Below are 27137 nucleotides of genomic sequence, written 5' to 3'. Positions count from 1 at the left end.
TATGTCTAATCAAATTTGGTGAATGCTGAACGTGTGATGTATGGGTGCCCTGCCAAAACATGATCACGGAATAGTTTGATGAACCTCCATTTTTTACCCTCTTGCTGCTATGATTTACCGCCCATAAGTTTTCTTTATTAGTGGGTGTTCTCCTCCTTTTTCTCATGCATGATTTGAATTGTTTTTTGACGGAATAGGTGGTATTCTGCTGCGATTTTGATTCTTTTGGCAGCAGTCTCGGCTGGCAGAGATCGTTTTCTTTTCGTTGACTCGTATTACTATGTTATGGTGTGAACTGCAAAGCTAGAAGGATACTACTTACTGTTGTGGTTGTCATTTCCTCTGTTTTAGTTGTTGCTTCTGTTCGCTAGTGATCTTCCCCAGACAAGTGCAGTGGTCAAGGTAAACGCAAAGCTAGAGGGATATGTGAATGAGAAAGTGGCTGGACTCGAAATGACTGTTCAACACTTAAACCTTAAATAACAACTGAATTTCACTCAAAAGCTGTAACATTATCGAGACAACACAAGCACCACCGACGTCTAATCCTGGCATACAACCAATCCCATAGTAGCTTTGCAGTCAGCACTGTTACAATGCAAGTTAAATGACAAAAGGTCTCTGCTTAAGAGAACGCGCAATGTTTCAAGCCAATCTCATATGGATCGACAGAGCTTTCACGGGCGCTGTCACCCGGTCCTCAAGATGATGTGCACCCCGCTCTCAGTATCAACCACGTCGCTCATGTCCCCCACCTTCAGAGCAATCACCGCCTTCTCGAAAGGCTTCTGCATCTTGCCCTTCTCGAATGGACCTACGGCCATAAATCGTGAAACGCTAAGTTAGGCCTGATTATGAACGAATTTTTGAATCATAAAGAGAATGACTGAATTGAAGCATCAGGGGTACAATAGAAGACAGTAATGAACTAGTAGAAACTGGAAAGAGCACGAGTTTGTCGCAGAAAAAGACAAAGACATAACAATCTGATGCACATGTCCTTCCTTCATTACAGCATCCAAATAACGTAAATAAAGGCGAAACAGATTCTAGACTCATCCCCTAAATATGATAGCATTTTAATGCAGGGATTGTCTACGTTGTACAGATGTTTCATCCCATACTCCCATGCAAAATAGAGTTTACCTGAAAAGGCCTAGAGCAATTCACATTTCTTAGCAATGTAAGATGCAGTTCATTAAGAACACTAGAAAAAATACCGCGCCAGCAAGAATACACTATAGTGATGCGTGCTAATTTTCATGATTTTAGTCCCTTGTGGATACTGGGTGCAGGCGGTGCAAATATGTCAACACAATAAGAACATATTTGAGAAACTGAACGTCACTCTGAGGGTGCTCCAGTGCCAACACGCCCACCAGGGTTCGACACCTGCATGAGGTGGAATTTGTTTACGCGCCGGGGACTGACTGGCTGGTGCCCGTCGTACTTCTTTAGAACAATGCCACTGGGTGCTAGTGCCTGGTTGGTCGACTTAATTTTTTTTCAACGTTCTGCTCATAATGGTGCTCAATTGTCCCATTTGATGTTCCAAAATCGATGATTCGATAACCCTAGGAAATTATCAATTATAGAAAGGTACTGCAGAGAAGCATGCTGTAACTTTGGACAGAGCAACTATGAGATACTGTACAATTTAAACATGTCATCATGTTCAGTTGGTCAGCTTCTAGTTTTAGGAAAAATAATATATCACCACGTCTTTATAGTGTACTGTGGTGTGTCCCACAGGCGTGTGTTGTCCCTGCAACATTCCACAATATTCATACAGGTAGGAATCTTAGCAAAAAAATGAACTGGCTAAGGCAGGCTCAAAAGGCAGCCTGAACATTGGGATTAAGCATACATAAAGTGTGCACCAGGTTTTACATATAGTTGCAGGCAACCAAAAATCAGAGAAAACAAGGAAACCTTAGCCCATTATTAACAAAACTCATAGAAAGAACAAATTAGGGAACTAACTGGAGTAAATCATCCTGTGTTGGTTAACGCGACCGTTATTCGTTCTAGTGGATATAAGTAGTTACCTAATTACTGGAGGTTCAACGGACAACAAAAAAATTATAACAGAAACAGAGAGATATTAATTGGTCAGTTCAAACGACACGCTTGGGTACCGACTAAGAACCGCCTTATAGTGGACTAAGATTAGATAACAGAGAGATATTAATTGGTCAGTTCAAATACAACAGACTTGGGTGCCAACAACGAACCGCCTTATAGTGGACTAAGATTAGATAACAGAGAGATATCAATTGGCCAGTTCGAATACAACAGACTTGGGTGCCAACAACGAACCACCTTATGGTGGACTAAGCTTGGATAAGAGAGATATACTAATTGGTCAGTTAAAATATAACAGACATGGGTACTGACAACAAACCGCCTTATAGTGGGGCTAAAAGCCAACAGAACTTGTAGAATGCTTCAAGAGTTGAAGAGGAAACATCTGGCATTCATGCACTGTTGCACACAATTGAAGCTACTCCTGCATAACAACTCAGATTATTGCCTGAATTATAGTGCACATCTCTCAGTCAGATGCAGCAGCACTCCAGTGAGGCTGTATGGGACTAGCCAACATATCCAGGTTATGTAACACGCCACGCAAGCTGGTTTTGCCGATTCTGATCGGCATTCCACACACCAGGCGCCACCGACACCCCCAAAATTGGCCACACCCGGAAGCAAATCCACACATCCATAGCAGCAGCACATACACACAGAGCAGCAAATCGGGCGGGCGGGGAGGAGGGAGGGGGGAGGCACTGACCGAGGTCGCCGCCGCGCTTGGCGGAGTTGCAGTCGGAGTTGTCGCGGGCGGCGGCGTCGAACTGGAGCTCCCCGGCGGCGATCTGGTCGCGGAGGGCGCGGGCGAGGTCGGCGGCGTCGTCGCGGGTGGTGGCGGAGATGGCGACGCCGTCGGGGTCCCGCCACGAGGCCTTGCGCCGGGACCCCTCGTGCTTGATCAGGATGTGCGACGCCCGCATCGTCTCCCTCTTCCCCTTGCCCCCGTCCCCCGGCTTCTGCTGCGGCCGGTGGTGGGGGTTGCGGTCGCGGGAGCCGGAGGAGGGGTGCTCCGCGCGGCGGCGCTTGCTGTCGGCGGCCGCGGCCGCGTCCTGCCCGCCCGGCCGCTTCCGGGCCGCGGCCGGGGCGGGGGCGGGGGCGTCGGTCCCTATCTTGGCGTCGCGGCGGGCCGAGGAGCGGAGACGCTTGGGTGGGTCGGGGGTTTGGATTTCGGTTTCCGTTTCTGAAGCTCTTCTTGGTCTGTCGTCAGGGTCGCCGAGCCCATTATTATAGCACGAGGAGGCTTGACCTCGACCTCAACCTTAAACTGTCTGCCTGACCAATTTTGGGAACACAAACATTCTGAATTTTTATATTCTCTACGTCTAGATACATCTATTTGTCCAACAAGTATTCCCGGACGAAGAGAGTACTAACGAAAACGACACATGAGGCGACCACAAAGAATGTAGCGCCAGATCCAGATCCAGGTACGAGAAAAAAGCCCTATTTGCATAGCATTTGTCAACCACAAATCCAGCGCTGCCAACCAAGATCCACATCACTGAAACTAGTTGTAAATAAATCTACAATTAACAAAACCAAATCCAACAGCCCTAACATTTACACTGGTGTTGACACATCAGGCTCTCTCTATAAAGCGCATCATGGCAAACAAGCACTGGAAGTAGCAATCACACAGCAAACTGCCTGGGGGTTCTTCAGCATTTGGGAAAGATGATAACACCACACAAAACGCCGGTAATAAATCTAAATCCCCTACCAAAATACACTGTCAGAAAATCAGCCTACGGTCAACTAAGGAAGGCACTACTGTGTTCAGAACAGCAATCTAGCTTAAATCCTGCTCTCTGCTTTATTTTGATTTTGCAGACGCATCCTGATCAGTGAGTTGGCCTACTGGTCTGCCTGGATGCAGTCGTTCAAGACTTGCATGCCGTTCTCGCTCATCTGCTGTACCTCCGAAGGCGATAGGATCCGGATGCATCGGACGCAGTTGATGAATTCCCTGCCAAGATTCAGGGAAGCACACATAGTGAGTGAAGAATTCCTAAGAACTACTACTACATTTGGAAATGGATGAACCCAAGGGATATGGTGTGATGGATTTTGTCATGAAATCGATGGAAAGCTGCCAATATACTTACTCCCACGGATCGTCGCCGACGAGAAGCACGTCATTTTCGTAATCGACGTACACTAGCTTCCAGTCTGAACTCGCAGGATGCTCGAGTTTCCCCTGGAGCCCAAACATTGACGCGATGGCTGATCTCAGCTCACGGTAATCCCTATACCGTGTGACATCGATGGATCTTCCGACGGATCCTAGCTTTTGAACCTGCATGTCATGGATCAGAAGATAAAATAAGCATAGCAAAAGTTTGAAGTCACTACCTCATTATCAAAGAAGTTTCAGCAAATGCTGCCTACTTAGAAGTGTTGTAGTACCATACCTTTGTGTATGTCCGCACCGGTGGTTTCATCGGCTTCGCACTTCGGCCGATGCTGTACTCTGCGGCATCCATGCTGCAAGACGATGTCCCCCTGGAACTGTTATGGATCTCTGGCAGAGACAGAACTTGGGACTCCTTCAAACTTGGCAACTTCGAGTACATCCCCAGATTAAAGCCCTCAGTAGTCTGCGGTTGAGAGCATGAGGAGATGTTATTCATTCCTCTTTGCATGGATTCCATGTGATTTCCACTATCATCTTCAGAGAAGCTCATTTGTACATATGAGTTGGATGTGCTCGGTACGTTACTTCCGTCGTGGTGCACATCCAGATTTTGCATCTCAGGTGACAGAAATGTTAGCGAATGCAGATCCGGGCTGCCGATGAAGTCTTGTATGGAATTGGGGAAGCAGTCTGAGAGGCAAGAGTTCTGAAAAGTCTCCAGAGTATCAGTATTTATTGTGGAACCTATATTAGCAGATGGACTGAAGATGTTCTCTGATGCACTAACTGACTGAATGCCATTGGAGTCTTGGTAATTGGGAGGCTGAACCATCCAATCCAGACCATCAAAGAACTGCGAAAAAGACGCCTGGTTGGGAAATGAGTTGACTGACTTCCCTCCATCAGGTGATATTGATGATTCCAACTTTGGTGGTGACACTAGTTCATTTTGTTCGACCTGCTGACACTGCAGCTGCCCAGCAAAATCACCATGAGTAAGTGCACCAGATGAACCTTCATTGTTACCACAGTTAACATGTTTGGTGTCACAACTGACTAGTTCTGCTTCTGAAACATGCTGTTGGTCGTCGCAAATCCGTGAAGGTGCCGAAGAAAGTTCAGAATTCTCTGAAATGGTTTTGCGAGATGAGCCTTTCTTGCTCCTCCGAGGCTTGACTCTAGGCTCACCCTTGCCATTTTGCTCTGAAATGCTTTGACTTGGATATTTATCTGTGTTTCTTGGCTCTCTTCCTGCAACATGTAGCTCCGACGCAGAAACTGAATCAGCGGCAGGCTGAACTTCACAGCTTTCCGAATCGCCTCTCTGCATCTTAGGAGCATGCAGCTGCTGCTGCTGGGCTTCATTGGAAGGCATGCTTTCTGGCTTTATTGAACCAATGGGATGACCAAATGTTGAAGGAGGCATGTAGTTTTGCTTGACATTTTGAATAATACTAGAATAAGAGGACTGGTGACAACTGAGTGGAGTCCCCATGTTTTGGCCAGATTGATTCAGAAACATCATCATGGCCAATTCTGATCCAACAGCGGGCATGTGCGGCAAGTTACCATATGGATTTCCAGGTGCCCTCTGAAATGGTGACATATTTACAGATGCAATATCTAGCCCAGGTACTGCGAATAAAGAAAAAAGAGTTAGTATCCAACTTACAAAATGATACAACAAATATTTGCAGATTCAGTCACTACCCCAGGTACTGCAATTAATAAAGCATGGTTGAGAAGTACCTCCATAACCAGGCAGGCATTGTCGCTTCGAATTCAATGATGCAGAAGGGAACACTATAGTGTTCTCCGGAGTTTCAATGTCCCATATGCTCACACGCTCGAGTCTTTCTCCGTATCCATGTTCATCCCATTCAATCTGTTGATGCAAAGTATATTAGGAGGGCCACATGATGATAGGCAGGTTCATTCAAGTTTTTTGGAAGGAAAGCAAGGCACCTGCAAATTGCGCCATTTGGAGTTGGGCCATCTCATCGGATCAGAATCGCTAACTCCCACGATTGTACCAGTGTATCTGTCAAACAGATCAATTTTTATTCAGATATGATGCAGAACAACTTCACCGAGCATATACACATTGAAAGATGGTGCTAAACCTTCATCCGTGAATGGTATATTGCATTATACTACTACTCATTATTGTAGAGGTGGCTTGATATGGTCATTTTTCTCAGAGATGAAAGCGAGAAAGATTTGCAGAACAAGTAATTTAAACTTGAAAGCATAACAGTATATATTGCCTTCAGATATCAGTTGCATTTTACTGGAGAAGAATACAGAGGATCAAATCAAAAGCAGAAAAAATATGCTATCTGCCTATGACAAAGTATTTAGTTCTAGTTAGTGGACAAACCTGCGCTTGCTTGATTCCTCTGTCTCAAACATCATAGCCATTCTCATGCCAACAGATTGCTGGATATAGTTGGCCTTATTGTACCTTGCAACGGGAACTACAAACGGCGACGGGCTCGTCCTGAAGAGATTTCAAGAGCGTATATATGTTAAACATGCCACCAGTAAACCAGGCAAAATGGAGATAGAGAAAGATTTGTACCTAGGATTGTAGTAAATGGTAAATGAACTACCGCTTGATGCAGCATGAGCTGCCGCAGCCAGAACACCTATGTGCATACTATCAGTGGACAGAACCGAAGATGACAATGCCGTTTGCTGATTGGTGGCACGCCTAACACCCACAAGTAGTTGTGACTTCTCATCCCTGAAACCAGTAACTTTTGTCAGGAATGGACGTTCGACTCTCACAAATTCACCGAGTGGAAATCTTCAAGGTAATATAAGTTGTTTCCAGTCTGATTGAGTAAAGGTTTGGTGTCTGTGTCACATAGCATTATAGCACTAATCAGGGTAGCTTAAATGTGTAAGTTAAGTACAGCTACGGGTGCATGAAAAAATTGAATTCAGCAAGTTGGAAATGTCTATAAACAGATAGTAGAAAGACCAATAAGTAATGGATTATAGTACATTTGTTACATCTTAATAACATGGACATCATTTGAGATTGATTCTACACTGTGACCAACTTTGTAGCCCCGAAATATGATGGCAGTTGAATGCAGGAATTGTCTCCATAATCCGTATGGTTCTTTCCATCCAATAATTAAGAGTTCACACCAATACCATAAGTCTGAACCTTTTCAGATGCAGTAGTGCAAGATGCATTTGGTTAAGATCCCAAACATACATACTATCATGCAAGTTGGGTCCATATATATACCTGATAAATAAGACAGAATCCCCTGCTTTAAGCCGTTTCGCGCCGACAAACAGACTCCATCCAGTCGTTAGAAGATGTCGCTTTGGCTGTCCTGTAAGTAGCACCAAGTGAAGAAACTTTTAGAAGACAGGGACCCAGGACACCCAAATTATGTACCCTTGAATGAACAATTTAAAAGCAAGTCAAACAGCATTCGACCCTACCACGATAAATGTGACGGAATGTCCACATGTTGTCATGCAAATCTCGCACGATAAGCTCCTGATTAGGAGGTTGCATCGAGTAATCCTGCAAGTCCAAAGACATAACCTATGTATGAGCTGAGGCACTCACAAAGAGTAACCAAGTAGATAAATGAAAATGTGGACAAGATGCTGATATATACCAGCTGTGGGAACAGCTTCTCTGCGGCTCTTCGCGGCACCGAGAACCCGCCGTGCGTGCTCGTGTCGCTCGCGGTCAAATTCTTGCAGAAATACTCCGCGGGATGCTTGCTCTTGGCATAGCTGCCGAGAGACGGGATCGGGAACACGTCGGTTTCCTGAAATTGACAGAATCTTGGAATCAGGTTGACAGTTTTACACATTCAGTCAACACTGTAGAAAAAATGCAGTTCAGCATGTTGTGAATTTTTCACCCAAGCTCCATTTCCGACAGTACTTACAGAGTTTACTGGTTGCAGAGTCATCTGTGCATAGACCTCATCGGTGTCCTTGTCAGCCTGTGAAAACAAAAAACAAGCAGTCAAGCATCCATCAGGGGTAATGGTAATGCATAAGGCCACTAACCCCTACACCTGAACCTGAAGATGAACCAAGTAATCTTACATGCATGGTGATGTTGTGGACTTGGCACAGCAGCTGCGACGGCAGGCTCGGGTAGTTGGGGATGCGGGAGTTGGGCGTCTTCTTGGTGGTGGCCGCGACCTGCCAGATCAAGAAAAACTTCAGCATTCCATGTATGAAGTCAAGTGATCTGAACCAGATGAACAGAGCAGGACTGTTGGTGCAGTAGAAGGATTCAGACGGACCTGCTCGCTGTGGCCCTGGGGGAAGTAGTAGACGAGGCTGCCGCGCTGCGGCAGGCACACCAGCGGGCCGGCGCAGGCGTGCCAGAGCTCCGAGTTGATCACCTTCTTGGCGCCCTGCGCCTCCCCCATGAGCTGCATTTCGTCGAGCAGCGCCGCCGCGTTCCTCAGCACGCCGAACGTCGGCAGCAGCTGCTGCTGCTTCTCCTGCGAGGCCGCCGCCATCTATCTCCCCCGACCAAATCCAAACGAAGACGACGCTGAAGAACCGCTGCTGAACGGAGCTGGAGCTGGATTCACGACCGTCAGACGAGCAGCTCAGCCAGACTTCGGCATTGATGAATCAATCACAGATTCTCGGGAATCAGAGTGCCTGCAGGTCGTCGCAAGAGAAGCAGAGGATATCTGTCAATGTGTGAGCAAGCAAGCAAGCAGGCGGGGCAGGGTTATGTAGGCAAAGGGGAACAAGAAGGCCCCAAAAAATGCGTTCGGAATGGCGAGCTAGTAGTAGCAAGCTAGAGAGAGAGCTCGGGTTGGGTCCGTATGGCTATGGCTGGCTAAAAACCCGCCTCTCCCTCACTTTCCCGAGAAAGAAGGCGGCTTTTGTGTTTTCAGTCACGCGACGCGGGAGCCGAGGGCCGACAGGGGCTGGAGCTAGGGGGCAGAGTAAAATGGCGCTGGGAATCTTGCTATACTCGCACACTAGCCCAGCTTAGGTGCTCGACGGAATGCCGTCCCCTCTCCTGCGAGGTCGAGCATGGCGTGGGGTCGAACCACGGAACAAGGAGGCCCCCATCCTATGGGATCGCTAGAACTAGTCCCTGAAGCAGGCGAGGGACGAGGTGTGGGGCATTTCACAGGAAGGAGAAGAGGACGAAAGCCCATGCAGGTGCAGGTGCAGTGAACGGAACCCGTGTGGAGAAGGGCAATGCCGCCGGCTGGGGCTGGCGCCGCACCTCCGACTGGGGGAGCAGAAGCATCGAGATCGCCGGCCGGCGGCATTCCATTCGAAGCCACTACCCACTAGTATTGCGAGTGGTGAAGCGAGATAGAAGAAGCAGGAGGTCGAGAACCTACCTTCTCCGGCGGGCACGCGGGGAGGGGGCGAGCAGAGCGCCAACAATGTCTCCGAGGAGGAAGGCACGGACGGGCAAGTGCAAGTGCCGGAGCGAGTGTAAAGAGGAGGAGGGGGGCAGGTGCCAAATGCGCGACGGGCAGGGGCTGCGGGGCGCTCCGCCTCTGATAAAGGCAAGGCAAAGCGGTGGAGTGGAGGCGTGCTAGGCAGGCCCGGGAGCACGCGCGGAGCGGAGGAGCCCCGGCCGCGGTGGTGGTAGTGGTGTGGAGGCGGTACGGCGTAGAGCGAAGCAGTAGTAGGGCGTAGGATGGGCCTGGGCGGGGCGGTAGAGTGGGCAGTAGAGGGCAATGATACATACATACGGTGTGCGCCTTTTGCTGCGCGCGCGCTTCTTCTCCCTCCCTTGCCAACAATGATGCCGACCTTTCGAGGGTTTCGTTGATTCCTCATTCGAGCACCTTTGGCTTGATCCCCACTGGCCACCGGGCAGCCGAGCAGAGCTGAGGGAGGCGTGGTGGTGGAGGTGGTGTTGGTACGCGCCTGTGGCTTGGCCTGCGACTACGTACGTATTGGCACTGGCACAGCCGAGCGAGCTGAGGGAGGCGTGGAGCAGTGGCCCGAGTACGCACGCGCCAACGTACCTGCTGCACTGCACTGCTCCGCTCTGCCTGCTGATGGATGGTAGGACTACTTCATTTCGTAGTACGTCCATCACAGATCACACCACCACGTCTAGCCGCCGTCCGGCGCACGCGGTGATGCCGTCACTTGTCCGGCGTGCTATCGACCAGCCACCAGTCCACCGTGTTTGTGTGTGTGTGTGTGTGTGTGTGTGTGTGTGTGTGTGCATGTGCGCTGCTGACCGCTGGGTTTGCGAGCGAGACGCTGGTTTTCTGGATGGGATTCATGTGCGGATGTATGCATGGACTTCGGCGATGCTCCAGCGGCAAATCGTGGGCGCTACGCCTGTGACGCGAGCGAGGTGCCACTTCGACGTGACCCTTCCAAGGCGCGCAAAACTGGGGCGGATTTTACAGACTCGTAATACGCTCGGGCTACGTCACGTCCACAGCTTGATAGCGAGTGTATGGCATTGCGTGACAACTGCCCAATGCCATGACGACAGGGCACTGGAACAGTATTTTTGTAGGGACTGTCTAATTGACATCTGAGGGTTCCTTTGATTCAAAGGAATTCCGCGGGACTTTTGGAGGGTTAGAATCCTTAGGATTTTTTCCTACGTTTGTCGTTTGATTCACGGGATTGAATTCTATAGGATTTTTTCCTATGGAATCAAGTGTACTACATTTCATTGGAAATCTAGCATCCACTCCAACCTCTTTTTTCAATTCCTTTGTTTTTCCAGTAGCATCAAACACTCTATGCTAATCCTATAGGATTCAAGTGGACATGCCACTCAAATCCTGTATTATCCCTATTCCCGCGTTTTGAAAATCCTGCAAATCAAAGAGGGCCTGACTGTTTTTCAATTTCAAAAACAGTCAAATTTTCTGACCAATCAACACATTACACATGTATTAGCAGGAAAATCTCGCTCGTTCGTCCTGCACAAACAAACCCCCTCCTCATCAGGGACCACAACCAACTTGCAACCCACGCAAAGGCCAAACCCCCCTCCCCCCCCCCCCCCCCCTCCGTTTCAAAAAAAAAAACCTCCCCCTCAAGCACTGGAACAGATATCACAATACACGCCCCTTCCCCTCAAGCACTGGAACAGATCTCACAATACACGCCCCTCCCCCTCACCTAACAGATCTGGGAGGCGCCCATGGGAAAGGGAGAGGCGGCCATGGCACAGCGGGGAGGGGGAGAAGAAGGAAGAGCAAACACAAAATTGGGAGAGGGGCATCTCCCTGATGAGGAGCAGCAGGGAGATCAACAACAGAATCCGCAGGTCAGCAAAACAGTCTTACACCAACTCCTCACCATCATCTCCCTTCACCTCTTACATGAACAAAAACTGAAGGAATTTCCTTCACCTACAAGCCAGAGATCAACATTCAGAAACATTCAGCAACCTAGTTCAAATTCCCAGTGTAAAATCCTAGAAAATTACAGTGCAAATCACCATGTAACTAATCTTGTACCTAGAAATTTCCAATGTAAATTCCCCATAAATTCCAGTGTAAACATGTAGACAAATGATGTAATTACATTGAAAGAACACAGTAATCTACACTGTAAATCATAGAAAAAAACAATACACAAATCTGATGTACTTACACTGTAATGCATACTTTCAGTGAAGATTGCACTGTAAGTTACAGAGTAAATATGACTGTAAAATACAGACTTACAGTGAAAATTACCTAGAAACTTACAGTGTAAAACCCCTAGAAATTCCAGTGTAAACCTAAGGGTTTTACACTGTAAGTACCCAGTAAAAATGCACTGTAAATCCACTGTAAGTACTTAGGTAATTACACTGTAAGTACCCAGTAAAAAATCCACTGTAAAAATGCACTGTAAATCCACTGTAAGTACCTAGTAAAATGCAGTGTAAAACCCCTATAAAAATACAGTATGCACACATACTATCTCCTGCCCCTCACCCAATGCATAGAAACACAAAAGTACAGAACACATTGAAGCATGCAGACATTACAAAAATACTTTCATCTTTACTATATGCTTTGTTGCTCATGATTATGTTAAACTGACATTCTACTTTCCAAAATGTGACAGGAGAGGAGCATGATGAGGGCAGTAATTGAAGAGGATCTAATGAGATTGTCATACGAAGAACTAATACTAATTGTGAGATACAATTGCTAAAACTTTGGGAATATGTTTAAAACACATAAAAGGGTAAAAAGCTAACACAATTATGATGCAGGAAACATTTTCTTTCACTGCACTCCTTCATTCCGACATTATGTACAAGGTAAGAATCAAAAATAAAAAAATACCAAGTACATTTCAGGTGATGTGTAAAAAAACTTGTGATGAACCTTGCAGGTACATTCAGGAGATGGATCTACGAACATTGCCGAAACTATCTACGAAAACTCCAGGAGCAAATCAAATGACAGTTTCATCACAATAAGAGATGACAATGTAATCAAAACAACAGCTGAATAACTATTGCAAGAAAATGCCGAAGGAAAGCACACTAACAATCATTAAACTTACTTTGCAGACACTGGAGGCAGACTTGCATCACGAAATGCCAGCGAGCGAAGATGGGGGGGAGAATCCGATCCCTGGGACACAAACCTGTTCTACAACACGAATCTGCAACAGGTACGCACCACGAAAATTCAGAAATACAGACGATGAACATAAAAGAAGTGCAGAGAACATCTCAGAAGAAAGTAACTAAAACAAAATCCCTAAATGTTGTAGGAGCCTCAAGATGTTGATCCCAGCAGAGCAGCGGCTAACACGAACGCAAGCACAGGCATGAATGAAGAAGGAGAAAGAAAAGAACCAGAACACTCACTTGAACAAGAAGGAGACGATGAATTCCTCGGTGAAGAATACATTGAAAGATTCCTGCAAAATGAACAAGAAGCTGCATCAGAGGGCAATCTGATGAACACTAGCAGTAATTTCAAGCCGCATTTAGGCATGCAGTTCAAAACAAAGGAAGAAGCTCAGGAATATTTCAATTTCTACTCGAAAGTGGCAGGATTTTCAGTTGCTACAGTAGCAATCTCAAGAACAGCAAGCAAAAAAAGAAACAATGAGGTGAAAAGGATCACTATGAAGTGCAACAAGTGGGTCAAGACAAAAGAAATAGAGAAGGAATGCATAGTGCCCATGAGAAAATCTACAGTCATTACTAAAACGGATTGTAAAGTTGTGATGTCATATCTGAGAAAGGAGGCATATGGGTAATCACAAGACAACAAGTAGAATACAACCATGAGTTAACACCAATAGTAGATTCTTCAGGTCACATAAGTACATGTTGGATGAAGAGAAGTGCTTGATAAAAGTTTTGAAGCATACAAACCTTGAAACAAGAAGGATTGTTGTTGTCCTGGCTTACATAAGAGGAGGAATGGCTCATCTACCATACACAAAGAAACATGTCACTAACTATGCAGCAACAATAAACAGAGACATCGCAAACTCTGACATGATGGAAGTAGTGCAAATGTTCAACAAGAAGCAAACAGAAAATCCTGGCTTTTGCTACTCGTTTGAGCTTGATGGAGAGAATAAAGTGAGAAGCTTATTCTGGACAGATGTGAGGTCAAGAATGATGTATGAAATATTTGGAGATTGCATCAGTTTTGACACTACATTCCTAACAAACAAGTACAACTTACCGTTTGCACCGTTTGTGGGAATATCCCCACACGGCAACACATACTTGTTTGCTTGTGCATTCATTATCAATGAGACAAAAGACACGTTTGCTTGGTTGTTTGAACAATTCCTTATGGCTATGGGAGGCAAGCATCCTATATCGATAATTACAGATCAGGACAAGGCAATGCAAGGAGCTATTGAACAAGTATTTCCTAATGCTACCCATAGGAGCTGCCTGTTTCACATAAAGAAAAAGGCAGAGGAGAAAGTTGGGCCATGTTTCCAAGCTAATGAAGGCCTCTATGAAGATTTCCAGGACATTGTGGACAACTCCTTGACTGTGGAAGAATTTGAAACAGACTGGCAAGAAATGATAGAGAAATACCAAGTTCACCACATAAAGTACTTCAGCGACATGTGGGAAAACAGGAAAAAGTGCATACTAGTGTATTTCAAGGACAAGTTCTTCCCATTCATTCAAACTACAGCTAGAAGTGAAGGAACTAATGCCATTTTCAAGAAAGGGGTTGGGGCTAAATTTAGTGCTACTAGCTTTTTAAGAGAGTATGACCGGATACTTGATGTTGTGCATGACAGGGAATAAGAATGTGACCATGTTTCCAGAAAGAAGAAGGTTGCAAGGAAATCCTTCTAGTCAAAATACAGCATAGAAAGGCAAGCACATGAGATGTACAACCTTGGAATATTCAGAAAATTCCAGTTTAAGATGGCAGATACAACAAGGCTGCATGTCTTTGAACAAGAAAAGGACAAATACTACATTGTTACCCAGGCTGAAAACTACCCTCTAAAGGAACTCCGGAAAAGGTCATACCTAGTGCAAGTTGGATTGAAAGAAGAAGAATACTCTTGCATTTGTTGCACATTCCAGAAAGATGGACTGTTGTGCTCACACATACTTCGAGTAATGATACATCTCAACATTGAGAAGATACCAGAAAAATACATCATTGATAGATGGAGGAAAAATGACTACAAGCTAGATATTACAAAGACACCAGTTGTTGCAGCTGAGAACTCCACACTAAGGTACACTGTGTTGGCAAGGAAAATGGTGCATGTGGCATCAATAGCTTCAAAGAAGAAGAGGAAGTATGAATATCTGCTGGGAAAATTAGACAGGATACAGAAAAGGCTCCGGGAAATGGATGATGAAGAAGAAACAACAGATGAGGGACAGAGTGTAGCAACGAGAACAGTTACATTCGTACCAACAGTAGGAGAGGGAGAAACAACAACACCATCATTCATAATACAAGACCCAGATATAGCGAAAACAAAAGGTGCTACTACGAGTATTAGCAAGGTACACATCAATAACATGTATATCAAATATACCTTTCACTTTGCCATCCTTCTCATCCGCCAAATACTTGGGGCAGTTCCGCTTCCAGTGACCAGTCCCTTTGCAGTAGAAGCACTCAGTCTCAGGCTTAGGTCCAGACTTGGGTTTCTTCTCTTGAGCAGCAACTTGTTTGCCGTTCTTCTTGAAGTTCCCCTTCTTCTTCCCTTTACCCTTTTTCTTGAAACTAGTGGTCTTGTTAACCATCAACACTTGATGCTCCTTCTTGATTTCTATCTCCGCAACTTTTAGCATCGCGAAGAGCTCGGGAATTGTCTTATCCATCCCTTGCATATTATAGTTCATCACGAAGGTTTTGTAGCTTGGTGGCAGTGATTGAAGAACTCTGTCAATGACACTATCATCAGGAAGATTAACTCCCAGTTGAGTCAAGTGGTGGTGGTACCCAGACATTCTGAGTATATGTTCACTGACAGAACTATTCTCCTCCATCTTGCTGCTATAGAATTTATTGGAGACTTCATATCTCTCCATCCAGGCATTTGCTTGAAATATTAACTTCAACTCCTGCAACATCTCATATAATCCATGACATTCAAAACGTCGTTGAAGTCCCGATTATACCTTTCAAAAATTCGAGCCGAGTCGAGCCAGCTCGGCTCGACTCGCTAGAGCTCGTTTTGTTAACGAGCTAGCTCGACTCGACTCGTTACTATAACGAGCTCAAATCCAAGATTGGCTCAACTCATTTAGCTCGCGAGCTAGCTCGTTTAGCTTGTTAAGCTCGTTATAGGTATGAACATAAAACCTTAGTAATATGATAAAAAGTTATTAATTGGGAATGTAACGTGTACATATTAAGCATGTACGATGTTCACAAACTATTGTAACTAGCTTAACTTATAATTGTTAGTACCATCAACATGTCAGGAAGTCAATAACATGTACCTGACCACAATAATCACCAAGTCAGTAACATGTAGATGACCACAATTCCACATACAAATGGTACATGACCACAATAATCAACAAGTTAGCAACATGTACATGACCCGGGAGGTGGGTTTACGCGGCACTACCGCTATCGCGAACTCATGATTGAGAAATAGATGGGACGGGACGAGAATCGACATACTGGTCTCTCGCTATTGTGGCGTGCGTCTCCTAGGTGGTTGGGCCTAGTGTTATGCGAATGGACCCTGTGTTGTGCCTATGCGATTGGCCTAGGATGCAAGGTGGTGTTGGGTGGGTGAGTTTTATACCGAGCCTAATGAGTTACACGAGTACTCGTGAACTCGGCTCGTTTAACTTGGTCTATAAACGATCTTAAAATAAAGCTTGGCTCGGCTCATTATTCTTCGAGTTCAAGTTGATTCGAGTCGAGTCACGAGCTACTGATTTAGCTCGCGAGCTTCGAGCTTTTTTTCCAGCCCTATGCCAGGCATTCACAATGTCTGCAGTTGCTGGAGCGGGTGGTACACCTAACGGTGCTTCTAGGACATAATTCTTCTGTGCAGCAATGATGATAATCCTCAAGTTACGGACCCAGTCCGTGTAGTTGCTGCCATCATCTTTCAACTTAGCCTTCTCTAGGATCGCATTAAAATTCAAAGGAACGATAGCACGGGCCATTGATCTACAATAACATAGACATGCAAAATACTATCAGGTACTAAGTTCATGATAAATTAAAGTTCAATTAATCATATTACTAAAGAACTCCCACTTAGACAGACATCCCTCTAGTCATCTAAATGATCACGTGATCCAAATCAACTAAACCATGTCTGATCATCACGTGAGATGGAGTAGTTTTCAATGGTGAACATCACTATGTTGATCATATCTACTATATGATTCACGCTCGATCTTTCGATCTCAGTGTTCCGAGGCCATATCTGCATATGCTAGGCTCGTCAAGTTTAACCCATGTATTCCGCGTACTGGCTTGCACCCGTTGTATGTGAACGTAGAGCTTATCACACCCGATCATCACGTGGTGTCTCGGCTCGACGAACTGTAGCAACGGTGCATACTCAAGGGAGAACACTTATACCTTGAAATTTAGTAAGGGATGATCTTATAATGCTACCGTCGTTCTAAGCAAAATAAGATGCATAATAAGATAAACATCACATGTAATCAAAATATGTGACATGATATGGCCATCATCATCTTGTGCTCATGATCTCCATCAGCGAAGCATCGTCATGATCTCCATTGTCACCGGCGCGACACCTTGATCTCCATCGTAGCATCGTTGTCGTCTCGCCAACTATTGCTTCTACGACTATCGCTACCGCTTAGTGATAAAGTGAAACAATTACATGGCGATTGCATTGCATACAATAAAGCGACAACCATATGGCTCCTGCCAGTTGCCGATAACTTTACAAAACATGATCATCTCATACAACAACTTATATCTCATCACGTCTGATAACCCACAAGTATAGGGGATCGCAACAGTTTTCGAGGGTGGAGTATTCAACCCAAATTTATTGATTCGACACAAGGGGAGCCAAAGAATATTCTCAAGTATTAGTAGTTGAGTTGTCAATTCAACCACACCTGGATAACTAAGTATCTGCAGCAAAGTATTTAGTAGCAAAGTAGTATGGAAGTAGCGGTAACGGTGGCAAAAGTAACAGTAGCAGTTTTGTAGTAATTGTAACAGTGGCAACAGAAAAGTAACTAAGCGGAGAACAATATGTAAAAGGCTCGTAGGCATTGGATCAGTGATGGATAATTATGTCGGATGCGATTCCTCATGCAATAGTTATAACATAGGGTGACACAAAACTAGCTCCAATTCATCAATGTAATGTAGGCATGTATTCCGAATATAGTCATACGTGCTTATGGAAAAGAACTTGCATGCCATCTTTTGTCCTACCCTCCCGTGGCAGCGGGGTCCTATTGGAAACTAAGGGATATTAAGGCCTCCTTTTAATAGAGTATCGGACCAAAGCATTAACACTTAGTGAATACATGAACTCCTCAAACTACGGTCATCACCGGTAAGTATCCCGATTATTGTCACTTCAGGGTTAACGGATCATAACACATAATAGGTGACTATTGACTTGCAAGATAGGATCAAGAACTCACATATATTCATGAAAACATAGTAGGTTCTGATCTGAAATCATGGCACTCGGGCCCTAGTGACAAGCATTAAGCATAGCAAAGTCATAGCAACATCAATCTCATAACATAGTGGATACTAGGGATCAAACCCTAACAAAACTAACTCGATTACATGATAAATCTCATCCAACCCATCACCGTCCAGCAAGCCTACGATGGAATTACCCACGCACGGCGGTGAGCATCATGAAATTGGTGATGGAGGAAGGTTGATGATGATGAGGGCGACGGATTCCCCTCTCTGGAGCCCCGAACGGACTCCAAATCAGCCCTCCCGAGAGAGATTAGGGCTTGGCGGCGGCTCCGTATCATAAAATGCGATGAATACTTCTCTCTGATTTTTTTCTCCCTGAACGTGAATATATAGAGTTGGAGTTGAGGTCGGTGGAGCACCAGGGGGCCCACAAGGCAGGGGCGCCCCCCCCACCCTCGTGGACAGGGTGTGGGCCCCCTGGTCTTGATTCTTTCGCCAGTATTTTTTTATAAATTCCAAAAAGATTCTCCGTGAAGTTTCAGGTCATTCAGAGAACTTTTATTTCTGCACAAAAATAACACCATGGCAATTCTGCTGAAAACAGCGTCAGTCCGGGTTAGTTCCATTCAAATCATGCAAGCTAGAGTTCAAAACAAGGGCAAAAGTGTTTGGAAAAGTAGATACGATGGAGACGTATCAACTCCCCCAAGCTTAAACCTTTGCTTGTCCTCAAGCAATTCAGTTGACAAACTGAAAGTGATAAAGAAAAACTTTTACAAACTCTGTTTGCTCTTGTTGTTGTAAATATGTAAAGCCAGCATTCAAGTTTTCAGCAAAGTGCTCAAAATCCTCATCATCCTTTTTCTTGGATGGTTTAGGAGGAAAAGGCATGGGTTTCTGAACCCATGGTTCTCTTTCCTTACTGTGCTTCCTAGCGACGAAGTCTCTTTTATCATAACGTTGATTCTTTGATTGTGGGTTATCAAGATCAACAGCAGGTTCAATTTCTACATCATTGTTATTGCTAGGTTGAGCATCAACATGAACATCATTATTAACATTATCACTAGGTTCATGTTCATTACCAGATTGTGTTTCAGCATCAGAAATAGAAATATCATTGGGATTCTCAGGTGTGTCTACAACATGTTCACTAGAATCATGCAAAGTCCTATCATTTTTCTTTCTCTTCCTCTTAGAAGGACTAGGTGCATCAACATTAGTTCTCTGATAATCCTGCTCAATTCTCTTAGGGTGACCTTCTGGATACAAAGGTTCATGAGTCATTCTACCCCCTCTAGTCACAACTCTAACATCGTTATCATTCTTCTTACTATTTAATTCATTGAACAAATCATTTTGAGCTTTAAGTACTTGTTCTACTTGAGTGGTAACCATAGAAGCATGTTTACTAATAAGTTTAAGTTCACCTTTAACTCTAGACATATAATCACTCAAGTGTTCAATCATATAAGCATTGCGTTTCAATTGTCTACCAACATAAGCATTGAAGTTTTCTTGTTTAACAATAAAATTATCAAACTCATTTAAGCATTGGCTAGCAGACTTATAACGAGGAATATCACCTTCATCAAATCTATAAAGAGAATTTACCTTTACTACCTGTGTCGGGTTATCAAGACCATGTATTTCTTCAACAGGTGGAAAATTAAGACCATGTATTTCTTCAATAGGAGGTAAATTCTTAACATCATCAGCTTTAATACCTTTTTCTTTCATGGATTTCTTTGCCTCTTGCATATCTTCAGGACTGAGAAATAGAATACCCCTTTTCTTCAGAGTTGGCTTAGGAGTTGGTTCAGGAAGTGTCCAATTATTTTCATTAGTCAGCATATTATTCAATAGCAATTCAGCTTGATCAACTGTTCTTTCCCTGAAAACACAACCAACACAACTATCCAGGTGGTCTCTGGAAGCATCGGTTAGTCCATTATAAAAGATATCAAGTATTTCATTTTTCTTGAGAGGATGATCAGACAGCATTAGGTAATTGGAGAAGCCTCCCCCAAGCTTGTGGGAGACTCTCTTCTTCTGCACAAAATTATATATTTCCCTTAAGGCAGCTTGTTTCTTATGAGCGGAGAAATATTTAGCAGAGAAGTAATAAATCATATCCTGGGGACTACGCACACAACCAGGATCAAGAGAATTAAACCATGTTTTAGCATCACCCTTTAATGAGAACGGAAATAATTTAAGGATATAGTAGTAGCGAGTTTTCTCATCATTAGTGAATAGGGTGGCTATATCATTTAATTTAGTAAGATGTGCCACAACAGTTTCAGATTCATAGCCATAAAAAGGATCGGATTCAACCAAAGTAATTATCTCAGGGTCGACAGAGAAATCATAATCCTTATCAGTAATGCAGATAGGTGACGTAGCAAAAGCAGGGTCATATTTCATTCTAGCATTCAAAGACTTTTCTTTTAGCTTAGCTAATAATTTCTTAAGATCATATCTATCATTGCAAGCAAGAAAATCTCTAGCAGATTCTTCATCCATAACATAACCCTCAGGCACAACAGGCAATTCATATCTAGAGGGAGAATCTTCATCATCACATTCATCAATATTATCAGTTACAATAATTTCATTTTCTCTAGCCCTAGCAAGTTGTTCATCTAGAAATTCACCTAGTGGCACAGTAGTATCAAGCATAGAAGTAGTTTCTTCATAAGTATCATGCATAGCAGAAGTGACATCATCAATAACATGCGACATATCAGAATTAATAGCAGAAGCAGGTTTAGGTGTCGCAAGCTTACTCAAAACAGAAGGTGAATCAAGTGCAGAGCTAGATGGCAGTTCCTTACCTCCCCTCGTAGTTGAGGGATAAATCTTGGTTTTATCGTCTTTCAAGTTCCTCATAGTGACCAGCAGATATAAATCCCAAGTGACTCAAAGAATAGAGCTATGTTTCCCGGAACGGCGCCAGAAAATAGTCTTGATAACCCACAAGTATAGGGGATTGCAACAGTTTTCGAGGGTAGAGTATTCAACCCAAATTTATTGATTCGACACAAGGGGAGCCAAAGAATATTCTCAAGTATTAGTAGTTGAGTTGTCAATTCAACCACACCTGGATAACTTAGTATCTACAGCAAAGTATTTAGTAGCAAAGTAGTATGGGCGTAGCGGTAACGGTGGCAAAAGTAACAGTAGCAGTTTTGTAGTAATTTTAAAAGTGGCAATGGAAAAGTAACTAAGTGGAGAACAATATGTAAAAAGCTCGTAGGCATTGGATCAGTGATGGATAATTATGTCGGATGCGATTCCTCATGCAATAGTTATAACATAGGGTGACACAGAACTAGCTCCAATTCATCAATGTAATGTAGGCATGTATTCCGAATATAGTCATACGTGCTTATGGAAAAGAACTTGCATGACATCTTTTGTCCTACCCTCCCGTGGCAGCGGGGTCCTATTGGAAACTAAGGGATATTAAGGCCTCCTTTTAATAGAGTACCGGACCAAAGCACTAACACTTAGTGAATACATGAACTCCTCAAACTACGGTCATCACTGGTAAGTATCCCGAATTCCCGATTATTGTCACTTCGGGGTTAACAGATCATAACACATAATAGGTGACTATTGACTTTCAAGATAGGATCAAGAACTCATATATTCATGGAAACATAATAGGTTCGGATCTGAAATCATGGCACTCGGGCCCTAGTGACAAGCATTAAGCATAGCAATGTCATAGCAACATCAATCTCAGAACATAGTGGATACTAGGGATCAAAGCCTGACAAAACTAACTCAATTACATGATAAATCTCATCCAACCCATCACCGTCCAGCAAGCCTATGATGGAATGACTCACGCACGGCGGTGAGCATCATGAAATTGGTGATGGAGGAAGGTTGATGATGACGAGGGCGACGGATTCCCCTCTACGGAGCCCCGAACGGACTCTAGAACAGCCCTCCCGAGAGAGATTAGGGCTTGGCGGCGGCTCCGTATCGTAAAACATGATGAATCCTTCTCTCTGATTTTTTTCTCCCCGAACGTGAATATATAGAGTTGGAGTTGAGGTCGGTGGAGCACCAGGGGGCCCACGAGGCAGGGGGCGCGCCCAGGGGGGCAGGCGCACCCCCACCCACGTGGGCAGGGTGTGGGGCCCCTGGTCTTGATTCTTTTGCCAGTATTTTTTATAAATTCCAAAAATATTCTCCACAAAAATAACACCATGGCAATTCTGCTGAAAACAGCGCCAGTCCGGGTTAGTTCCATTCAAATCATGCAAGTTAGAGTTCAAAACAAGGGCAAAAGTGTTTGGAAAAGTAGATACGATGGAGATGTATCAACGTCTTGACCATATCACATCACAACAAGCCCTGCAAAAACAAGTTAGACGTCCTCTACTTTGTTGTTGCAAGTTTTACGTGGCTGCTACGGGCTTCTAGCAAGAGCCGTTCTTACCTACGCATCAAAACCACAACGATATTTCGTCAAGTGTGTTGTTTTAACCTTCAAAAGGATCGGGCGTAGCCACACTCGATTCAGCTAAAGCTGGAGAAACAGACACCCGCCAGCCACCTGTGTGCGAAGCACGTCGGTAGAACCAGTTTCGTGTAAGCGTACGCGTCATGTCGGTCCGGGCCGCTTCATCCAACAATAACGCCGAATCCAAAGTATGACATGTTGGTAAGCAGTATGACTATTATCACCCATAACTTTTTGTGTTCTACTCGTGCATATAACATCTACGCATAGACCTGGCTCGGATGCCACTGTTGGGGAACGCAGTAATTTCAAAAAAAATCCTACGATCACGCAAGATCTATCTAGGTGATGCATAGTAACGCGGTTGATGTAGTCGAACGTCTTCGCGATCCAACCGATCAAGTACCGAATGCACGACACCTCCTCGATCTGCACACGTTCAGCTCGGTGACGTCCCACGAACTCTTGATCCAGTTGAGTGTCGGGGAAGAGTTTCGTCAGCACAACGGCGTGATGACGTTGATGATGAAGTTACCGACGCAGGGCTTCGCCTAAGCACTACAACGATATGACCGAGGTGGAAATCTGTGGAGGGGGGCACCGCACATGGCTAAACAATCAACTTGTGTGTCTTTGGGGTGCCCCCGTATATAAAGGAGCAAGGGGGAGGACGGTCGGCCCTCCTTGGCGCGCCCCCAAGAGGGGAATCCTACTAGGACTCCAAGTCCTAGTAGGTTTCCACCAAAAGGGGGAGAGGGAGACGGAAGGAGAGGGAGAGGGAGAAGGAAAGGGGGCGCCCCCCTTCCTAGTCCAATTCGGACTCAAGGGGGAGGGGGCGTGCGGCCTGCCCTGGTGATACGTCCATTTTGCATCATGCTTTTATATTGATATTTATTATGTCACAATACTTATGCCTATTCTCTCTTATTTTGCAAGGTTTACATAAAGAGGGAGAATGCCGGCAGCTGGAATTCTGGGCTGGAAAAGGAGCGAATATTAGAGACCTATTCTGCACAACTCCAGAAGTCCTGAAACTCCACGGAAGTTATTTTTGGAATTAATAAAATATACTGAGCGAAGAAAGTACCAGAGGGGGCCCACACCCTGGCCACGAGGGTGGGGGCATGCCCTACCCCCCTGGGCGTGCCCCCTGCCTCGTGGGCCCCCTGGTGGCCCTCCGGTGCCCATCTTTTGCTATATGAAGTCTTTCGTCCGAGAAAAAAAATCATAAGCAAGCTTACGGGACGAAACTCCGCCGCCACGAGGTGGAACCTTGGCGGAACCAATCTAGGGCTTCGGCGGAGCTGTTCTGCCGGGGAAACTTCCCTCCGGGAGGGGGAAATCATCGCCATCGTCATCACCAACGATCCTCTCATCGGGAGGGGGTCAATCTTCATCAACATCTTCACCAGCACCATCTCCTCTCAAACCCTAGTTCATCTCTTGTATCCAATCTTTGTCTCATAGCCTGAGATTGGTACCTGTAGGTTGCTAGTAGTGTTGATTACTCCTTGTAGTTGATGCTAGTTGGTTTATTTGGTGGAAGATCATATGTTCAGATCCATTATGCATATTAATACCCCTCTAATTATGAACATGAATATGCTTTGTGAGTAGTTACGTTTGTTCCTGAGGACATGGGAGAAGTCTTGCTATTAGTAGTCATGTGAATTTGGTATTCGTTCGATATTTTGATGAGATGTATGTTGTCCCTCCTCTAGTGGTGTTATGTGAACGTCGACTACATGACACTCCACCATTATTTGGGCCTAGAGGAAGGCATTGTGAAGTAATAAGTAGATGATGGGTTGCTAGAGTGACAGAAGCTTAAACCCTAGTTTATGCGTTGCTTCGTAAGGGGCTGATTTGGATCCATATGTTTCATGCTATGGTTAGGTTTACCTTAATACTTCTTTTGTAGTTGCGGATGCTTGCAATAGGGGTTAATCATAAGTGGGATGCTTGTCCAAGTAAGGACAGCACCCAAGCACCGGTCCACCCACATATCAAATTATCAAAGTACCGAACGCGAATCATATGAGCGTGAAGAAAACTAGCTTGACGATAATTCCCATGTGTCCTCGGGAGCGTTTTCCTTCATATAAGATTTTGTACAGGCTTGTCCTTTGCTACAAAAAGTATTGAGCCATCTTGTTGCACTTTATTACTTTCTACCCGTTACAATTTATCTTATCACAAAATTATCTGTTACCTATAATTTCAGTGCTTGCAGAGAATACCTTGCTGAAAACCGCTTATAATTTCCTTCTGCTCCTCGTTGGGTTCGACGCTCTTACTTATCGAAAGGACTATGATAGATCCCCTATACTTGTGGGTCATCAAGACGCTTTTCTGGCGCCGTTGCCGGGGAGTGAAGCACCTTTGGTAGGTGGAATCTGGTAAGGAAAAATTTATATAGTGTGCTGAAATTTACTGTCACTTGTTACTATGGAAAGTAATCCTTTGAGGGGCTTGTTCGGGGTATCTTCACCCCGTCCGGAACCACAATTAGCCACCCCTCAACCTACTGAACCTACTGAAAATGTTTACTTTGAAATTCCTTCGGGTATGATAGAGAAACTGCTAGCTAATCCTTTTGCAGGAGATGGAACATTGCATCCCGATTTACACCTAATCTATGTGGATGAAGTTTGTGGATTATTTAAGCTTGCAGGTATGCCCGATGATGTTATCAAGAAGAAGGTCTTCCCTTTATCTTTGAAGGGATATGCATTGACATGGTATAGGCTAGGTGATGATATGGGATCATGGGACTACAAGCGATTGAAATTGGAATTTCATCAGAAGTTTTATCCTATGCATCTTGTTCATCGTGATCGTAATTATATATATGATTTTTGGCCTCGCGAAGGAGAAAGCATTGCTCAACCTTGGGGGAGGCTTAAGTCAATGTTATATTCATGCCCCAATCATGAGCTCTCAAGAGAAATGATTATTCAAAAATTTTATGCTCGGCTTTCTGACAACAATCGCTCCATGCTCGATACTTCTTGTACTGGTTCCTTTATGATGAAGACTATTGAATTCAAATGGAATTTATTGGAAAGAATTAAACGCAACTCTGAAGATTGGGATCTCGACGAAGGTAAGGAGTCAGGTATAACACCTAAGTTTGATTGTGTTAAATCTTTTATGGATACCGATGTTTTCCGTAAATTTAGCACTAAATATGGACTTGACTCTGAGATAGTAGCTGCTTTTTGTGAATCCTTTGCTACTCATGTTGATCTCCCTAAGGAGAAGTGGTTTAAATATCATCCTCCCATAGAAGTAAAAGTAGTTGAACCTATTAAAGTTGAAGAAAAGACTATCACTTATAATGATCCTATTGTTCCTACTGCTTATGTTGAGAAACCACCTTTTCCTGTTAGGATAAAGGATCATGCTAAAGCTTCAACTGCGGTTCGTAAAAGTAATATTAGAGCTTATACACCTCCTGAGCAAGTTAAAGTTGAACCTAATATTGCTATTGTTAAAGATCTCTTGGCTGATAATATTGATGGGCATGTTATTTATTTCTGTGATGAGACTGCTAGAATTGCTAAACCTGGTGCTAAAGATAAACATAGACCTGCGGTAGGCATGCCTGTTATTTCTGTTAAAATAGGAGATCATTGTTACCATGGCTTGTGTGATATGGGTGCTAGTGCTAGTGCAATACCTATTTCCTTATACAAAGAAATTATGCATGATATTGCACCAACTGAGATAGAAGATATCGATGTTACCATTAAGCTTGCCAATAGAGATACCATTTCACCAATTGGGATTGTTAGAGATGTTGAAGTCTTGTGTGGGAAAGCTATATATCCTGCTGGTTTTCTTGTTCTTGGTTCCCCACAAGATAGCTTTTGTCCCATTATATTTTGTAGACCCTTCTTGAACACTGTTAATGCTAAGATAGACTGCGAAAAGGATGTTGTTACTATTGGTTTGGATGATATGTCTCATGAGTTTAATTTTTCTAAATTTCGTAGACAACCCCGTGATGAAGAATTGCCTAGTAAGGATGAAATTGTTGGTCTTGCTTCAATTGTTGTGCCTCCTAATGATCCTTTAGAACAATATTTGCTAGACCATGAAAATGATATGTTTATGAATGAAAGAAGGGAAATAGATGAAGTATTCTTTAAACAGGGACCTATTCTGAAACACAACTTGCCTGTTGAAATCCTAGGGGATCCTCCTCCACCCAAGGGTGATCCCGTGTTTGAGCTTAAACCATTGCCTGATACCCTTAAATATGCTTATCTTGATGAAAAGAAGATATATCCTGTTATTATTAGTGCTAACCTTTCAGAGAAGAAGGATCATTACC

At 44.3% G+C, this 27137-nt stretch overlaps 3 protein-coding genes across 4 annotated transcripts; 1 reads left to right on the top strand and 2 right to left on the bottom strand.

Moving 5' to 3' along the window:
- Nucleotides 1-468: 468 nt before the first annotated feature.
- Nucleotides 469-3756, bottom strand: LOC120974212 (uncharacterized). Its single transcript, XM_045233645.2, has 3 exons — nt 3705-3756; nt 2795-3337; nt 469-814 (listed from the first exon to the last, which is right to left on the bottom strand). Exons 1-3 carry the CDS (start codon nt 3754-3756, stop codon nt 690-692), a joined length of 720 nt encoding a protein of 239 aa, XP_045089580.1. The 3' UTR covers nt 469-689.
- LOC109746150 (auxin response factor 11) lies at nt 3590-9841 on the bottom strand. 2 transcript variants are annotated; one of them, XM_020305279.4, is made up of 14 exons: nt 9592-9841; nt 8518-8887; nt 8315-8413; nt 8152-8208; nt 7873-8028; nt 7691-7775; nt 7488-7578; nt 6807-6971; nt 6606-6725; nt 6191-6266; nt 5975-6110; nt 4503-5860; nt 4197-4387; nt 3590-4057 (listed from the first exon to the last, which is right to left on the bottom strand). In XM_020305279.4, the coding sequence occupies exons 2-14, from the start codon at nt 8737-8739 to the stop codon at nt 3946-3948; spliced, it is 2868 nt and encodes a 955-aa protein (XP_020160868.1). In that variant the 5' UTR covers nt 8740-8887; nt 9592-9841; the 3' UTR covers nt 3590-3945. The 2 variants fall into 2 exon arrangements, with proteins under 2 accessions (XP_020160868.1, XP_020160869.1); XM_020305280.4 differs by having other exon boundaries at nt 7694-7775.
- Nucleotides 9842-11291: 1450 nt separating this feature from the next.
- Nucleotides 11292-13581, top strand: LOC120974713 (uncharacterized). Its single transcript, XM_040401123.3, has 6 exons — nt 11292-11504; nt 12296-12367; nt 12447-12494; nt 12569-12667; nt 12750-12853; nt 12956-13581. The coding sequence occupies exons 1-6, from the start codon at nt 11379-11381 to the stop codon at nt 13014-13016; spliced, it is 510 nt and encodes a 169-aa protein (XP_040257057.1). The 5' UTR covers nt 11292-11378; the 3' UTR covers nt 13017-13581.
- The last annotated feature ends 13556 nt before the right edge of the window (nt 13582-27137 follow it).

This window comes from Aegilops tauschii, chromosome 2 (genome assembly GCF_002575655.3).
Source record: "Aegilops tauschii subsp. strangulata cultivar AL8/78 chromosome 2, Aet v6.0, whole genome shotgun sequence".
In the NCBI taxonomy this organism is placed as follows: Eukaryota; Viridiplantae; Streptophyta; class Magnoliopsida; order Poales; family Poaceae; genus Aegilops; species Aegilops tauschii.
The sequence above is the reverse complement of the archived record's forward strand: the minus strand, read 5'-3'. Positions and strand labels throughout refer to the sequence as shown.

What these genes read in the sequence shown, in the direction of transcription:
- LOC109746150 (XM_020305279.4), bottom strand. Translation starts at nt 8,739, where the DNA reads ATGGCGGCGGCCTCGCAGGAGAAGCAGCAGCAGCTGCTGCCGACGTTC. An exon ending in GAGGAATCAAGCAAGCGCAG is followed by an intron (nt 6,267 to 6,605) that starts GTTTGTCCACTA and finishes TCTGTTTGACAG; the next exon opens with ATACACTGGTACAATCGTGG. An exon ending in CCAAATGGCGCAATTTGCAG is followed by an intron (nt 6,111 to 6,190) that starts GTGCCTTGCTTT and finishes TTGCATCAACAG; the next exon opens with ATTGAATGGGATGAACATGG.
- LOC120974212 (XM_045233645.2), bottom strand. Translation starts at nt 3,756, where the DNA reads ATGCTGAAGAACCCCCAGGCAGTTTGCTGTGTGATTGCTACTTCCAGT. An exon ending in GATTGCTACTTCCAGTGCTT is followed by an intron (nt 3,338 to 3,704) that starts GTTTGCCATGAT and finishes GTTGAGGTCGAG; the next exon opens with GTCAAGCCTCCTCGTGCTAT. An exon ending in CAAGCGCGGCGGCGACCTCG is followed by an intron (nt 815 to 2,794) that starts GTCAGTGCCTCC and finishes TTATGGCCGTAG; the next exon opens with GTCCATTCGAGAAGGGCAAG.
- LOC120974713 (XM_040401123.3), top strand. Translation starts at nt 11,379, where the DNA reads ATGGGAAAGGGAGAGGCGGCCATGGCACAGCGGGGAGGGGGAGAAGAA. An exon ending in ACGAAGAACTAATACTAATT is followed by an intron (nt 12,368 to 12,446) that starts GTGAGATACAAT and finishes ATTATGATGCAG; the next exon opens with GAAACATTTTCTTTCACTGC. An exon ending in ATTCCGACATTATGTACAAG is followed by an intron (nt 12,495 to 12,568) that starts GTAAGAATCAAA and finishes TGAACCTTGCAG; the next exon opens with GTACATTCAGGAGATGGATC.